Source organism: Corvus cornix, chromosome 2 (assembly GCF_000738735.6).
Source record: "Corvus cornix cornix isolate S_Up_H32 chromosome 2, ASM73873v5, whole genome shotgun sequence".
NCBI classification, from domain to species: domain Eukaryota; kingdom Metazoa; phylum Chordata; class Aves; order Passeriformes; family Corvidae; genus Corvus; species Corvus cornix.
This window is the reverse complement of record NC_046333.1, coordinates 100,888,224-100,904,656: the sequence shown is the minus strand read 5'-3', so window position 1 is coordinate 100,904,656 and position 16,433 is coordinate 100,888,224. Positions and strand designations below refer to the sequence as shown.

Sequence of the window (16,433 nt, the reverse complement as noted above, 5' to 3'; positions counted from 1 at the left end):
ATCACTAGTATTTATTCCAAATTTAGTCATCTAAAAAGCGAAATAAGTCCATTTCTTAGCTACTTGAAAATTTTTTGTAGGAGTTATGAGAGGGAGGAGGTTTCTAAGGTAACCCATCAATAAATAAGTTTATTTCCAAAATAAGGAAAATTGAATTTCTAGAGCAAGCTGTAACTTCTAGTAAGACAAAGCTGAAAAACCGTGCCCTGAGGCTTAGCTGTAGTACATTGCATTTGTTACCTGTATTGTTTTCTTGGAATGCTATGTATGGAAATATATTGAATCTAGAAATTTTTCCCTGAATTAGGTGAGTAAAAATATTTTTACAAGACTTTTTAAAACACAGTAAAAATAGGCTGTTGTTTATATCAGTGATATCAGCTCAGGGTGTTTTTACATTTATGTACATCTTAGCTTATTTTCTTCTTAAAAAAAAAGTAATTGTAACCTGCTTTTGGCTCTTCATGATTTTTAGATGATGTTTGATTATTTATAGCAAAATGTATCTTCTACTGAGAAGGAGGGTCAGGAATGCAGGGCTGAGGTTTTGGATTGTCTCAGGAAGAGTGGAAAACTTCCAAATAGTTTTATATTAATAAATATTTGAGATGTTGTGTGTCACATCTTCATTTTTCTGTGGTCTAGTGATCGCTATAAATTCTTAGATAAATGGTGTAAATTAATGTGTGCAATGTAAAAAGTATCTGTAATTCATGACACCTGTAACTTGTGAGACCTAAAGCATTATCATTTACTTCTTTAATGCTCCAATTAAAATACTATATTAAAAATATATTGATTGTTTTGTTTTATATGTATGTTAATAGGTGCAACTGTTAGTATGGCTCCGTCCATAAGGAAGAGTTCGGGTGAAGCAGCTGTTCTGTTTGGTCATGACGTAGGTGGTTTTCTTCTTTCAGGCACAGTACATTATTTCCTGCTTCTCTTCAGTATACTAAATATTTTTAGTAGATTTTGGTGACTTTGATCTCATAGAAGTCAACTATATGTGCTTGCAAATACAGTGCATCAGATTACCCAAGTGATTTACCATGTTCCTGTCTTCTTCTGTCCCAGTTGAGGTTTCTTAAAGGACCTGGCTTGTGACTTCTAAGAACTGAAAAGCCACTTTCCAGAAGCCACACCTTTAGGAAAGTCTTCAGTTTGGCCAATTTAGAATGTAAAGCTACTAAGGTCATAACTTAATCTTAAAAACCTTATTTGTGTTTTCCTGACCTAAGATAACATTTTAAAAAGTTTTAGCCCATCTTCCCTTACCTGCTGGAGCAAATCTGAATTCTCTGTCCTTTGAATTACCCTGGCTTTTCCCTGTGGCAGGGATTGCCAACTGTGGCTGCCACCCAAGGAGCACCAGAGCAGGTGCTGCAGGGCAGGCAGAGCCCAAAGCCCTCACCAGGGCCTGGTTGCCATTAAGGTGGCCACAATGTGGCCATGGCCAGAGGAAGGAGGAAGAAGTGACAAGCGTTGGGATTCATAGGAATGAGTCATAAGGATTGAGGGGAAGGGAAGGTTGTTGCAAGGCTGGTCAGACAAAAGGGTCTTGATTGCAAGGGTTGAAGCTCACATGGTAACTACTGTCTGGATGTTGTCCTGTGAGGTAGAGGAGGCTGGCATCCAGGTATGTTTGCCATGTGCAGAACCCTCCTCTGTGCTTGGCGATGGGGGCCTTATGCAGATGAGCAGAAAAAATACTGAAGAACTTACAGCAGAGGAGAGAGGGGTTAAAAACAAGCGTGAAAAGTTGGATCATGGTACTTGGCATCTTGAAATGAAGCAGGATTTTTCTGGAAGGCTTCAGTCACCTGGGAAGGAAGGATCGAGTAGCTGGCTGTGTGGGAGGCAATTTGCAGGCAAGCGTACTCCTCTGCAGTAGATCGGTACATTTTAATGAGGGAAGTATATTTGCTCTGTTTTATAGGATTTGCTTTGGACTAGAAGTCTGGAAGTTGTTTTAAATAGACTGCTTTGAGATATAATGGTCAGGTGGAAATATTTGAAGCATATGATATGGAAACCTTGTATTTACAAGATATTTGTAGGGTCTCAAGAAGCTGAGCTGAAATGATTGCCTCTTTTTCAGAAGAGATTTTTAAGAGTAAATAAAGCTTATACAGAGGATGTAAAAGCAGAAGTGAAGTTAGGAACTACTGTAGCTATGCAACTTTGTTTGTTTGCTTGTTTACTTCCTTATATACATTTTCAACTGATCTCAATCCATCCCACCCTGCAGCAAAGGATACCTTTACTCTGACCTCCTCCTCATCCCCTCCCCTTCCTGTAGGCCCTGTGGGGCTGAATGGGACTGTTTTTTACATGTTTGTTTCCCTTCGAGATGCCTTTCTGGGTGGGTGGGAATTCCCACTCCCAGATGGGGAGGCGGGGAAGGCAGCTGCACTGTGCTCAGACCCCACACCTGCAGCAGCGAGTGCCTGTGGGAGGAAGGGCTGAGTTGGATATTGCTCCCATCTGAGGGCATGGAGAGCTGGCTCCTTCTGCCTCGGGACCTGACACTCACCCACAGTTCACTCCTTCCACTGAGAAGGCAGTGCTTTTCTTTGGCCAAAGATGCCAGCAAGTGAGACGTGTTCAGCTGATGCCCCAAGTATCAATCAAGCATAAGCTTCATATTTGAGGAATGCTCCATGGTTTCTGGTATTAATCATTTTGGCTTTTCCAGTTCTTTCTTTTTCTTGTAGTCGTTCTCTCTGTTATGTGCGTCCGCTTTCTACTTCTACTTTAGTTTGATATCTTGTCCTTTCTTGAGCTTGTTTTTTGTTAGGGTTGAGCTTGGTTTTGCTTTTTTTCTGCTGTAGGAACAGAGAGTTTATAATAGCTGTAGCATCACTTCAAAAGGTGGATCTGCAGCATTTAAAACAATCATTACATAAGTCATTAAAATAACAAAGACTGATGAATAAACACATCCTCACCAAGCGAAGGAATAAATTTCAAGGGCAGTATAAGCATCTGCCAATCTCTAGTGTTACTTCCTCTCTTCTTCCAAGACTTTCTGCGAAGGTTTTTTATGCCTGCTTTAGTATATTCTTTTCTCTAACATTTTCAAAAGTTCTTAAAGACTGGAATTTTCTCCCTCTCTGCATTGTGTATGGTATAGTTGGGAAAAAAAAAAGGCATTTCTGAGGCTGTTCAGGACCTCTCTAGTCATGTTCAAAGCTTATCTAAATTTTGGGTACTAGTAAGTTCCAAAAATCATGTTTTTTTTCTTTCCCTGAAAATGTCACCAGCAGGTCAGAGGCATTGGCTGATGGGCAAAGTGTCACCTATTGGGACACCTCACAGGGATGGCATGCAGGGTGGGGAAACCCATGCAAAGTAAAAGTGAACTCACTGTGCTGCCAAGATCTTTCACTGTGAGATTTGTCTTTTGAGAGAAATTTTTAATCCTGAAAAGATGTGGGGAGAGACTGACGAGCAATTTAAGAAAGTTTCAGAATTCAGATGTTTATGTAAAATTTTGACAAGATCATGAAGTGAATAGTGGTATTACACCCATTTTACACAGAGCCAAATTGAACTGTGGAAAAGCAATTTGTTAGGCTTCACAAATTTGTGACTAACCAAAGGACTCCGGTGATTTATTAGCAGTGTTGAGGTGTTAAGAAAACAACTTCTCTGTTTGAGTTGACGTGTTGCTTTAACAATTTTGTTTGAGGGAGGAAAGAGCCATATAATAAAGGAAATACTAATTCATCTAAACATCCTTCATTTGAATTTAGAACCATGTAGCTGGAAAAACTGTTACGGTGTCACCAGTAGTGATATAACATAAAATGGACTCCCAGCTTTAAAACAAGCTGGATCTTTGAGTCCCTAGAGCTGGGGCTGGAGAAACGAAGAAGCCAGCAGGCAGGGTTGGACCTACCTCTCTGCATGCATTTGGCTGTGGCTTCACCAGTACGAAGGATGGCTTTGGTTCCTCTTTCAAATAATTCTGAAACAAGCTTTCTGGCAGATATTTCTGGATTGGGTAGCCTGGGGTAGCTGCTAGGAAAAGCACGTTGTGCCAGGCAGCTGTTAGGAGGAAGCAGTGTTGAGCAAAGACTCTGAAAGTCTTGAAATCAAGTTATTATATTGCATGAGAAAATACCAAGTAGCAGAAAGTTGTGTTTTTCAGGAAAAATTGCACCATCTTTTTAAAGTTACAGTCTGGTTCTTTCTCTGGGAAGCTAATGTTTATACACCGAGCAGCTTTTTGCATCGCTTTTATGCCTTTTCCATGACAGTCGCATAAATTCAGTTAAAAATGAAGTGAACATGCTTCTAGGTAACTTTTGTACTTACAGTAAATTTTATATATGGACTGGCATGAATTTTGAAGACAGTCTTTATTATATATCATTATTATGTCATGTGCTGGAAACTCTCAGCAGCCATATGTTTTGTATAATTTATTGCAATTTTGCTAATAAATGCTTATAGCTTTTCTTCTGTAAGTGTATAATCTATCATTCTGCAAAGCATAAAGCATGAGCATTGGGGGAAGGAACAGCGCAGATTGGGGATTGCAAAAATTGAGAAATGTTCTCTTATTTATTACTTTTCCAATTTTCAGGAGTTCTTTGAACACGCGAAAAAGCTCTGGGATGACGAAGGTGTAAAGGCATGCTTTGAGAGGTCAAACGAGTATCAGCTGATTGACTGTGCACAGTAGTAAGTATTTCTTTTTATGACATTTATAGCCAAGAATATGATCACCTATAACAAGTTAGAAAATGTACTTATATCAGTGAGATTCAGTGTAGGAATTAACATTTTCATTCTCTGTATAGGTGGAGCATGTGTAGCAAAATTAATTGATTATCATGGTTTGCCATTATTATACAACTTAATATTCTGCCTCAAATATTTCACACCCAATAAAGATAAGTATGAAAAATCAAATAACTTTAAGTATCTTTATTCCACTCAAGATTGATTTACATAAAATCATTTCAGTTGAAACTATTAAGTTTGAAAAATGTTGAGCCAATCTAAGGAGAATCCTTTGTTTAAAATTGTGAGACCCAGACAGTGCTGAAATTACTCTGTCTTTTCACATTCCATTAAAACTTCTGAGACATTTACATAACCAGATGCATACCTGCATTACTAATATATTTTCTAGGTGGAAAAAAATTATAAGCAGTATTTAACTAAAGACAGTAGTACCTTTGGTATTCTGTCCTTCAAAGTGAAGCAGCACATGTGTACGTAACACAGTCAAAATCTGTAAACAGGTTCAGTCTGGTCAGAAATGTTTTGAGAATTGTAGTAGATTGTCCAGGTGCAAATCATAAATACATAGGACAGTGATGAAAACCTATTATTCAAAAAATAGTCTCAACACTGCAAGTGCTACAAATTCAGCTGTCCTCGATAGTAACACAGGTCTGAATTAGATTTCGATCGAAAATATACATTTCATTTGAACTGCTATTGCAAAAATATATACTCATACAGTTGCTATGTGATGTAGGGTTTTCTGTTATGATTTGTCTAATTGGCAGTATGGTCAGCAGCAATGCCACAAATCTGTTCTAGCACTCAGTGTTTTGCTCTTCTCTCCTCTCTGCTCTTGGTGCTGAGCCTGAAGCAGAGGAAAAGGTCCATTTTGCTAAAGGACTTGTCACGCTTCTGCCACAGTGGGGAATTTCAGTGTTGCAGGTCATAGTTTATTTTCCCTCTTTCCAGACCACGTTTGGGAAAAAATGATTCATCTGCACATAGAAGCAAGGGAAAATTAGATACAGGTATGAAGGAACTCATTTGACCTCAGTGCATTTACCAAAACTTGGGCATTTGCTCACAGTCAGAGTAGCTAGAAATTAAAGCAGTGGTGGTACACAGAGAGACTTAGACAGCTGTCCCAAATTGTAATCAGTGGGTTTCCTCTCTGCCCTCACTCACCGCCACCATAGTACAGATCTGAGTTGTGCTTGCTGAAAAGTGCAGACTGACTGTTTATCATATCTATTCACACACTCAAATGAAACATCAGACCAAGAAAATAGAATAATGGTACATATTTAAAATGAATGAATGTGAACCTTGCTTCCGTGATCAGCAAGGGTCGATGTGTCTCACAATCCTGCTGTGAGAAAGGGTACTGAAAGGGCCAGACAAAACCAGGAATACACTGAATTATAGTGCCAATGGTAGTGTGCTTTCCCTTAAAAAAAATTATGCCTATGTATAGGCTTTGACAAGAAGAATGTTAGGTCTCATGTCCAAAATCAAAACAAAAATGAGGAAAAAAATTTGATCTAGAATTAAGTCCACTGTCTTGGAACATAAAACTAAGTCCTAGTTTACTTTTTTTCTGTAAAAGGTTAAAGGAATTTTAATAGGTTTTTTTCTATGGCTCTTCCCTCCATATCTTGTAACTGGATTGCTTTTTCTTTATTCTGAGATTATTTGTTATAGTAGTAAGTACATTTGCATAGTTCTTCACCTTCAAGACCCTTTATGAAGTATCATTTGATACTTAAATATTCCTTGAGTGTATCTGTGCTTTTCATGTCACGATCTACGTGAAAATGTAACAGCTGAGTGACTTCTCCTTGTTTACACACCTTCAGTCTTAGAGCAGAAACTTGAAAGTCAGGAACAGCAGTGTCACAGATCTGAGCAAACAGCCTTTTTCTCACAGGTATTGATGATTTAAAACACTGAAGTATAATCTTGAAAGAAAGATGCTAAAAATGCACCCAACTTTTATCTGCCCCTCTACCCAGAAAAACATTTCTGTGCTAGCATCGGATGGAGGTTTCTCAGGGTGGTGGGGTCACATCCTCCTCATAACTGACAGCTTGTGAGCAGAGGTTGCAAATACAGTTCTGATACCCACACACCAGTTCTTTAATGCACTTAGAAAATACTGAGGGTGCGGGTGCTATTTTCTGGCTCAGCAGGAGCTGGTGGCATTTCTCTCAGAACCTGTCCAGGTCATCTTTAACTGGTGAAGGGCAAAAGGGAAGGAGTGTAATGCTGATACACATGCTTACTGCAGGATTTTGAAACATCTGCAGTGTTCCCATTACACTGGCTTTAGGAGAAAGCATCCCTTGCCATCAGCTAAACCCTAATCTTTTGCTTGGTAGTGAAGGAAGAACATTATCAGTAGGTCACCACTTAAGTCTAAGCTTAAAAAAACACAAAGCCAAACCTAAAAAACCCAGCATGTGTTATAAATATCATTGGACTACAAGTTGGGTGGCTGACTTAAAAATACTGAAAAGCATTATTAGCAAATTATAATGTCAGCGGCCAAACTTGCTGACTGTTACATGAGTTACAAATACAGTGTATTTTGGAATAGTTTAATTTGGCTACAGTTCAGAGCTTCTGTATTTTTAAAACTTAACCTAATTTTCTTTATTGCTGTGGGAGAAGTATTTTGCTGGAATCAGAGGTAATAGACACAGAGTGTCTTTTTTATTTCTTTTATTTACATTATGCCTGAAAGTTGATTTTTCTTGATCCTCAATGCCTTTTCAAATTACCAGGATACTGTTCCTTCACAGGAATGAGGATGAGGGCCTGCTTGTCCCTCATTCTCATTCATTTAATCATTTTAATCATTTTAATATTCTTACATGAGTCTTCATGTATCTGCACTTCTTTCATTGTTAAGGAATACATTTAGTGCACACATCACATTGATGCATCATGTGATATTTGTAACAAATACAAATCTGTGACCAATCCAGAGGTCAGCAAGGACCAGGATTGTTCCTTATCACCAGCTACAAAGGCATTTATGTAACTCTTGGAGGGGGTATTATTGCATGGCCATCAACTATCTTCTTTCCTTAATGACCTTCATATATTTCTTCAAGATTAATATAATCAAACTGACAGGTTATTGTTTTCCCTGTCTTCTGATTTAATATTTCTTACAAGTTAAATTTCAAATTTAATCTCAAAAACTGATACTTGCTTGGAAAAGCTGATTTTATTTAGTCATGTCCCCATTTGACTTAGCCAGATTTCAGCAGATTTGTTGTTTATGATGATAAATCTCCCATCTAACTTTAACTTATATGAACTCTGTTTGAACTGTTCTTTTTGTCTAGATTCACATAGTTTAAATTCAGGAAATTCTAGGTCTAAAAGGGACTTTCAGATTGTGATTTAGTGCAGTTTCGGCATTGAACTGTCTAGTATATAAACAACAGGCAGAAACATGTTAATTAGAATTTTCCTGTGATTTTAGGACAGTTTTCTAAAAGTTATTTTCCTATGAGATGAATACAGCTCCATTTTTAATATTTCAGTTTCTTCATACTGGTTACCAAGTACCCAAATTTTATTGTATTCATGGAAGGGAACCTCTAAGAAAAGTTCTATAAATGTAGAACAGATCAAAACAAATAAAGGTCCAGGTATGATGGCCTTCAGTTAAAAAAAGGACACAGAAAAAAAAGCTGGTGAGTTGATTATGTCTTTAAAAACTTCATAAATTTAAGTAAATTAATTTTTGTGGCAATGAAGAGGTATAAAATTTCAATTCAGAACATCAGTCATCCTTGGGGGATATCAGGCACCCCCAGTCTGGTGACGTCCGTCTGTTGTTTCAATAAAGTAAGCATTGAGCTAACTTAGTTTTGGTTACTCAGCTGTCAGTTTACTTGCTAAAATTAGTTGCAGTGATCCAAAAAAAGGTGTGGGGATGCTTACAATGCTTAGACATTGTCAGGGAAAGGTGGTAGTATTAGAGCACAAGACATCTAAGCACTTTGGCAGGGGGAAAAAAAAGATGAAAGTAGAACATTCAATTCAATTTTTATGTCACACACACTTTGCTCAAGGTGTTGTTGTTAGAAAAAAAAACCAACTCCTTTCAGGTTTATTAGAAGGTTCCAGAGTTGAATTTTGTCTCACTGTATTCACGTGGAAATAGCAGCATGTGTGCATGAGTGGCCCTGGCTGGAAGCTCAGTACTCAGCTCACTGAATTCCGTGGAATAGGAAGTAGACCAAGAATTTAAGGGAACCCTGCCCTCAACGAGAACTGTGTCCCAGTGTGTCTATCAGTCTTCGTTCCCTGATAAAATATACCACTTCTGATATACTTAAGTGTGAAGGCCTAAATTGGTCTCTGTGCAAACATTTGGGCTAATAAAACTTCATTATGCAAGTTCTCAGGGAAGCAAACACAAAGGATGTTTCTTTCTTGGCCAAAGAAAATTGATTTTATATTTGAGCTGATAGAGATGGAAAAGACACACATTTTCTTTTTCTTTGCAGTTATTCTGTCCAGGAGAAGGGTTTCAGCCAGTTTTCTGAGATGTCTGTCCTGGTATTAGGTGGAGTAATTAAAAAAACCAAACAACTCTTTGTGGTGTTGTCCACAGATTCAACTCTTGATGCCAGAAAAAAGATAATTGTTTTCTCAACAGCAGCACATCTTCAAACCAAGCATATTTCTGACTTTCCTTGTGCTCTTCTAGGCATAAGCTTTAATTTTTGGCATGCAGATAGTCATCACTAAATTCCCTCTTACAGTCCGAGGTCAGAAAAGCTACCTTGGCAGTCCCTGCTTCCTGTGTCTAGTGTGGCATTGCAGTCAGGTGTATTCATATATTCTTTCTTCATAAGGGGTGGTGAAGTAAATGTGGATGGATTTATGAGAAATTAAGCTAAACCACTATTATTATTGTTGCTGTTGTTATCTAGAGAACATTATCATTAAAAGCAGTGATAAGGTAACTGCTTATTAAATATAGGACAAAATACTTTTTACTTAGAAAAATTAGGGAAAAGTATTAATTCTAAATGTTTCATGTAACTGGATTTTAAGAATTAAATTTTTACGGTAATATAGGAAAACCATAATATGATTTTCCTCCATCTAAAATTCTTTCCTGGTTCATATATAAGCAACTCACTGTCATGATAAAGCTTCTTCATTTTTTCCTTTTATGTTTTCTCATGCAGTATCACTTTCAAATCTTAAAAATTCATTGCTTAAGTTAGAAGCAAATTTTGTTTGGTTAATTCATTAATAAGTTTTCTCCAGTTACCTGATCTAAACTATAAACCTTAGCCAACCAGTAAATTGTTACTTAATGGTAGAAAAAAAAAAAGGGAGAGGTTATATTTATAGAGTAATCACTTTAGCCTCACTGATGAGTCTTCTAAACAGAGGTGGTTGCCAGATAGGACAGAAGTCATTCACCAGTGTGTAATGCTTGTGTTTTTCACTATTTACTAACTAATAGACCACACTCTTGCGAGGCAGAATTGTGGTTTCTTAAAATATGTACTGAGAATTCTATGAAATAAGCTTTTCATATGTTGCTGTGATTTTTTTGTTGTTGTTCCCCTTTTTTCCTTCACTAACAAAACAAAAATCATTCGATTTAACCAATTCTGTCTTAATTTTGGTAGTCAAGATGTGACTGTGATGTTATAGTACTAGTAGTTAGAAGTACAAAAATAGGAATAAGGAGCAGCTGGAGAAACCTCCAAAATGCCTTTGTATTTTCAGTTTGGAGGATGAAGCAGTATGAAAACACCATTCACAAATAGCCAGAATGGCATACAGGCATGTACCCCCATGTTTAAGCCACTTCAGTTCACAAATGGCTTCCATACCTAGAGAAAACAGTAACACTTCTCAAATATAAAAGTAAGATAGCAGATAGTTCATAAACAGAGCACCTTCTCTGCCTTTTAAAAGAAATGTGGCAAATACTTTTTCTTAATAACTAATTACCGCTGGAGAACTATTTAAGCAGCCCTAGATGGGCTGCTCAAACATAAATTTAAACCATACATTTCCCACATGCTTCTCTGTGTATGACTGGGTCCGTTTCCTGCAGTTTTAAAATGAGCAAAAAGGTTGAAAGTGGAAGGCAGATAAACATAAAATATTCCTTAACTGCAATTTAAAGGAGTAATAAAATCTAAAGACCAGGCAGAGTTATGACAAATGCATGAAAGTACACTTTGACTCTTTTTAAGATGTTTTATTAGACAGTGTTCGTTTCCATTGAAAAAATACAGCAAAGCTGGCTTTATTTTGTTGAGGAAACAGCTCTTTCCTCCCCTAGTCATGAAACTTTTCAGTTTTTCCTGAACAACTGATGAATGTTTTTCTTAAATTTTTTTCCTGACTGTTTGCACACAGGGCAATAATAGGTGCAGGACATTTTGTTGTAACGTAGCAACTCAGCCTCGTTTGGAAATTCAGCAAATTGGAGGATTGTGAGTAGGTCCATCAGCTGAGCTTGCCTGCATTTAGTTTTCTCTATTAGTATCCTGTATTTAATTTGGAGATACGTTTTTCCATATCCTTTCTGCAGAGTTAAACTGCAGACTTTTGCAATTGTGTTTGCAATACAACACTTGAGGAGCTTTTCGAGCCTGAGCAAAAGACTGCTGAAGCACCAAGACGCTCAGTGTCACCCTCAGCATATACACTCTTAAAGGATCAATATCCTTGATAACAAAGAAAGAGCCTTCTGTTGGATTTATTACTAAAAGAGAAAAGACTGTATTTGTTTTGCATCACAGCAGTGAGGGCAGATGTGAATAGGTACTGGTACAGGGCTGAATCAGTGAACTGGCACAGTGGGCTAGTGTGATGGCAAAAATGACCAGACTCTGGGATACTGAGCAGCAGGAAGGGAAGGCTTCTCTGTAAGGCTGGACTGCACTGAGGGACATTTTGTTTGAATTTTGCATATTAAAATCATACGTGGTCTTATTTAAACAAAGGAAAGGAAAATAGCAAAGTTAATCAGCATAATTTGAAAGTTGCCTTGAAAGTTTGTCTCTTATCTAGAGTACAGATAACTGCCAATAAAGAGAATCTTAAAACCGGTGTATTCCTACTGGCAAGTTAAAGAAAGAGTACAGTAAATATGCTGATACAGCTTAACTCCAGAAATCCTCATTATGAATCATTGTTCGATGTCAGCATCTCAAAATGTCTTCAAATGAAGTAAAACTGCCGATGTTGGTTATCTAGAATCTGGATGTAGGATTTATGAGTGGATTTCAGAGGGAAGCTGTGGGTCAATCTGTCAGTTGTGGTGTTATTTATGTGCTGTTCTTGGTTTAGGACTCTTTCAGTGTATGCGTGGGAGAAAGAGTAAACTATGACCAAAGCCAGCTTCATTATATTGCAGGGAACATTAAGAGTCATTTATATTTATTCCACTTCTACAGAATTTAATTCAATCTGTTCATTTACAATTCATTGTTGAGTGTGTGCTTGTTCTCAGTGGCCGAGATTAGTTGGTTAAAGAATACATCACCTTATTAATAAGCTTATCATTATGTAACATGAATGTATTTTAAGTTTTTTCTGTGGGATTTTTTTTTTTTACTATGCCTTATAGAAAAGGTGTGTTCCATATTCTGTTACTTTAAACCTAACCTACTGTGAAATGTGTGTTTACATAATAAATTTCATATAACAACTGTATAAGAACTGTGAGCTGAATGCTTTAAAAAGAAGAGCACTGAAAATTTAATGACACATTATGTGGGATACTGTCAAATTATTTACGCTTGAAGTTTGAGTTTTCTTAAATGCCATATGCATTTTTTCACTTAGAGATGGTCAGTTTTTCTTTTTTTTGAGTAGTCAGTTTCACATGACAGGATAAAGAAAGACCAAGAGTCATATTTCTTCCTTAAGAAACTGCTCACTGGCCAGACTCTGCATACACAGGCTCCTCTGCACTAATATATGTACACAGCCTTGTTTATGTTAGGATCTACAAGAAGCCAGGGTTCGGGTGGTGGTGTTTTTCTAAATTAACGCTGCACTGACAGATTTGGAAAAAGAAAGGTGGTGGAATGCAGAAGTTAAGAAATAAGAAAATAAAATACAGTTGATACTGTGTTGAAAAAGTCCAAAGACTAAGCATCTATTCTTGAAAAATAAATTTTACACCTCAGACTAAACCAAAATTGAGTCACGGTATTTATCAGTTTGGTTGTAATCCCAATTTTAAGACAAATCAGACTGGGAAACTAAGCAGTTCAAGAATGTCTCTCTACTTCTCATAATTAAGTTAAAGCTAATTTTGTTCATTTTAGTACAAGACAACAGTGATGCTGCCAGAATTTTTAAAAGGTTTATTTGACTTTAGAGAAATTGTTTCAGTTGTGTCTTTTGTGATAGTATTCTTTCTGATTTAATTAGAATTGTTTGTTACATTGTGGGGTTCTACACAAAGTTTAATTTGAGCCTAAATTAAGCAGTGGAAAAGAAAATATGTATAAGACGTATCAGTAGACATCCTGTTTAATGGACATACCAAATAATAAAATTTCTAAAAGATCATTAATTCTAGAATTGGTTCAAAAATTAGTTGTTCCTCCTTTTACTACTCCCCTGCTAATTCCATTAATTGTAATCAAAAAAGAGAGATGAGTTTAAGCAGTTTTCATATATAAGTGCTAATGCAGGAAAAGCTGAATCTTGGAATCAATTGTATGGATTTTCTGAGAACAACTTTCCAGTCTTGGTTTTCTTTCATGAACATGGCAGGGAGGCTGGGAGGTTTTTTTTTGTTGTTTTTCAGATATTTGTTTGTGTAAATTAATTGGATTGAAAATCAAAATAACCCTTAGGTACATTTTCTGACCAAAATCTCTTGCTACATTTCTTTATTCCCTGCCTTTGTCTCCTTGCTGTTTTACGTCTTTAAGAGCGATTCACTACCTTTCTTTTGGTTTAGAAGGATGAGTTTGGGAAGATCTGCATTCTGGGCATTAGCGTCCTGAAAGTCCAACAGTACAGATTTTGGATAGTTACTCTTTAGTAAGTTTCCTTCCAACTACATTGTGAAGAAGTTTAATGGTCATCATGGGTGTAATTTCTTGGCCTCCACTTATTTATTGGCACAACTGTGTCAGATGTGTAATTGCCGACACTACTATAGCAATTACTAAAAAACAGTTTGTTAAAGAGCAGTAGAATGCTAAAGAGCAGTGTTGCCACAAGGGTTTATTCTGCTCAGGAAATGCAGAAGTAAGCTTCGAGGGTAAAGGAACTTGTTTGTCCAGTATGACTTTTATATTCATTTAGTTGGTTGTCCTATTTCCTTACATTGTCAGGATCTTAGAAACCTTTTTTGCAGCAACTTTGCCGTAAACTTGCTTTTAACCACTAACATCCTGGGTTTGAAAAGCTTTTCTCTAAAGAGGCAGATGCCAGGGAACAAACATTTGCTACATTCTACAGAACTGAAGTAAGAATAGTAAACTACAGTTCATTACATCAGCTTGTTACAATTGTTTAAAAAAAAGAAGTCAAATGTAGTTTTCCCAAGTTTCATTTTCTCCTAACTACATGAAAGTTTTTCTGTTTGTTTTGGGGCATTTGGTGTTTTTGTTCTGTTCTGTTTTGCTTTAACTTGTGTTCTGCACTGGTTAGTCACCCCTTTCCTCTGTGGCTTGTAGGCAGCTCGTGTCAGTAGGGTCTGACGTCAAGGTGGAAGTTTCTCCAGAGGACGTTGTGGTGCAGAATGCACAACCCACACAGGCAAAATTTAGGGTCTTGACCTGATGGTACTTCCAAAGTAGTAACCAGCAAAATATGTTATGTAAAAATGACAAGGGTGAGACCTCTATTAAAGAACAGTCATAGAAATTCATTGACTTATTTCAAAATACACCATTCTGTACCTCTGTCAGGGAGATCATCATAATATGCAGTATGTTGAAAGAATGATTAAATTGTGATTAAAAATTATTTTAGGAATGCTCTTACTAAGTTGTAAACAAGTTATACCTATTTAGAAGACAAAAGGAAGATAAAAAGAGAGGATTGTAGGTGGGCGAAGATAATAAATATGGGCTCACAAATAAAGCAAAAGTAATAAAGCAACAAGTCTTTTGGCAGGAATGCAGTCTGTTACGTCTCTTTAATGAGGCAAATGTAAAAGGTATGGAATTGCACAATGTTGAGGGGGCTTAGCCTGTGTCCTGATGGAAATGAGCAGAATCGATAGGAGGAGGAAAAAAAAAAAAAAAACAGCACATAAGATCCTGGAAACAACCAAAAAGAGACATTGCTACTGAGATCTTCTATTTCCATACCACATGAAAAGCACAGTGCAGGTGAATATTCAGAACCTTGGGTAAATACACAGTTGGATTCTGAGCAATTAGGTAGCCTGGCTAAAAGGCATTTGCAGTAAACATGAGTTAAGTATGGCTACTATGAGGTTGTCAGAAATATACAGAAGACCACAAAAACTGAAATATCGACGAAAATGTCCTTAAAAGAGGGGGGAAAATAGCAAAAACTAAATGATTATGCATTCTGTGAATGTCTTTAGAAAGGAAATAATTGAAGGACAGTTCCAAAACATTTAATTCTAAACCCTTCAGCCTGTGGGATGGGCTTGAGACAAATGTCTTTATTCACAAGCAAGACAGGTTTCTTCATCTCATCGAGCCTCGTTTTTCCATAGAAGATGGGTATTATCTGCAGCAGTAGGCTAGGAGCACAACTACACTTTTTTCCCAGAGGAAAAATAGGAAAGGCTTTCCAAGTGAAAAGTCTCAGTTTCATTCTGCCTCTAATAGGATTGATTCTAGTTGTCTAAGTTGTAGGGGGGGTCACTGTCCCAGTGACCTGGGACAAGTGCTTCTATTTTAATAAGTGTGGTGCTGTCCTCTTTGCCTGAAAATAAGTTCCCTACAAAAATGTTTGTCAAGAACAGTGGTCTTTAAGCGCAACACTCAGTAATTCCCTGTACCTACATAGAAATCCATGAAAACCTGTGAAAAAGATCATGGTCTCTTCAGGGGACTTACTGGCTTTCTCCAACCCTTGAAAAGTTGAGAATCACTGATGTTTTATCAATTTTCTCTCTTAAAATGGAGTCAGAGGCATATCTTGCTATCACACTCCTTTGGAGAGATTTCAGCATAAAAGCTGCTTATTTTCTGGAGCTTTTTCACCTTACACATGTGTGATAGTTATTGCAACACTGGCTGAAAGTCTTCTGAGCAGAATCCAGCATGTTTGGACTTTGTGTTGCCTTTTTTCCTCTGTTTCAGTGCACAGACCTATGACTTACTTGCGGTCTTGATCTAAATTTGGTGGCTGACATATTTCCCTTTTTTCTCTCCACTTACTAATAACATCTGATCCATTTCTTTGTTTTACCCTGTTTTGTTTGTTCATTGTTTTATTCTTGACAGATTGACCATTTGCTATGATTTGGGCCTCTGGGCTCTTGAGATAGAAGGTAATGTGTCATTTTTGTCAGTCTGTAGTGGTTTGGTCCAAAATACTCATTATTGTTTACCTTCTGTGAGATAAGAGTTAGGAGAAATGCAAAGCAGGCACCAAACTTGAAAGAATATAAAGAAGTTTATTAACAGACCTAAAAGAAGGAAAAAAAAATCATACCACACCTTCAGAACACTTCTCCTCAC

General features: G+C 37.1%; 1 protein-coding gene across 2 annotated transcripts in view; it reads left to right on the top strand.

Moving 5' to 3' along the window:
* Positions 1–16,433, top strand: part of GNAL (G protein subunit alpha L) — a 188,558-nt gene that overhangs the window by 123,944 nt on the left and 48,181 nt on the right. For both annotated transcript variants that reach the window (XM_039548189.1, XM_010396290.4), the window contains exon 5: positions 4,595–4,692. In XM_039548189.1, the coding sequence (XP_039404123.1) occupies positions 4,595–4,692 (98 nt within the window). The remainder of the gene's footprint in view (positions 1–4,594; positions 4,693–16,433) is intronic.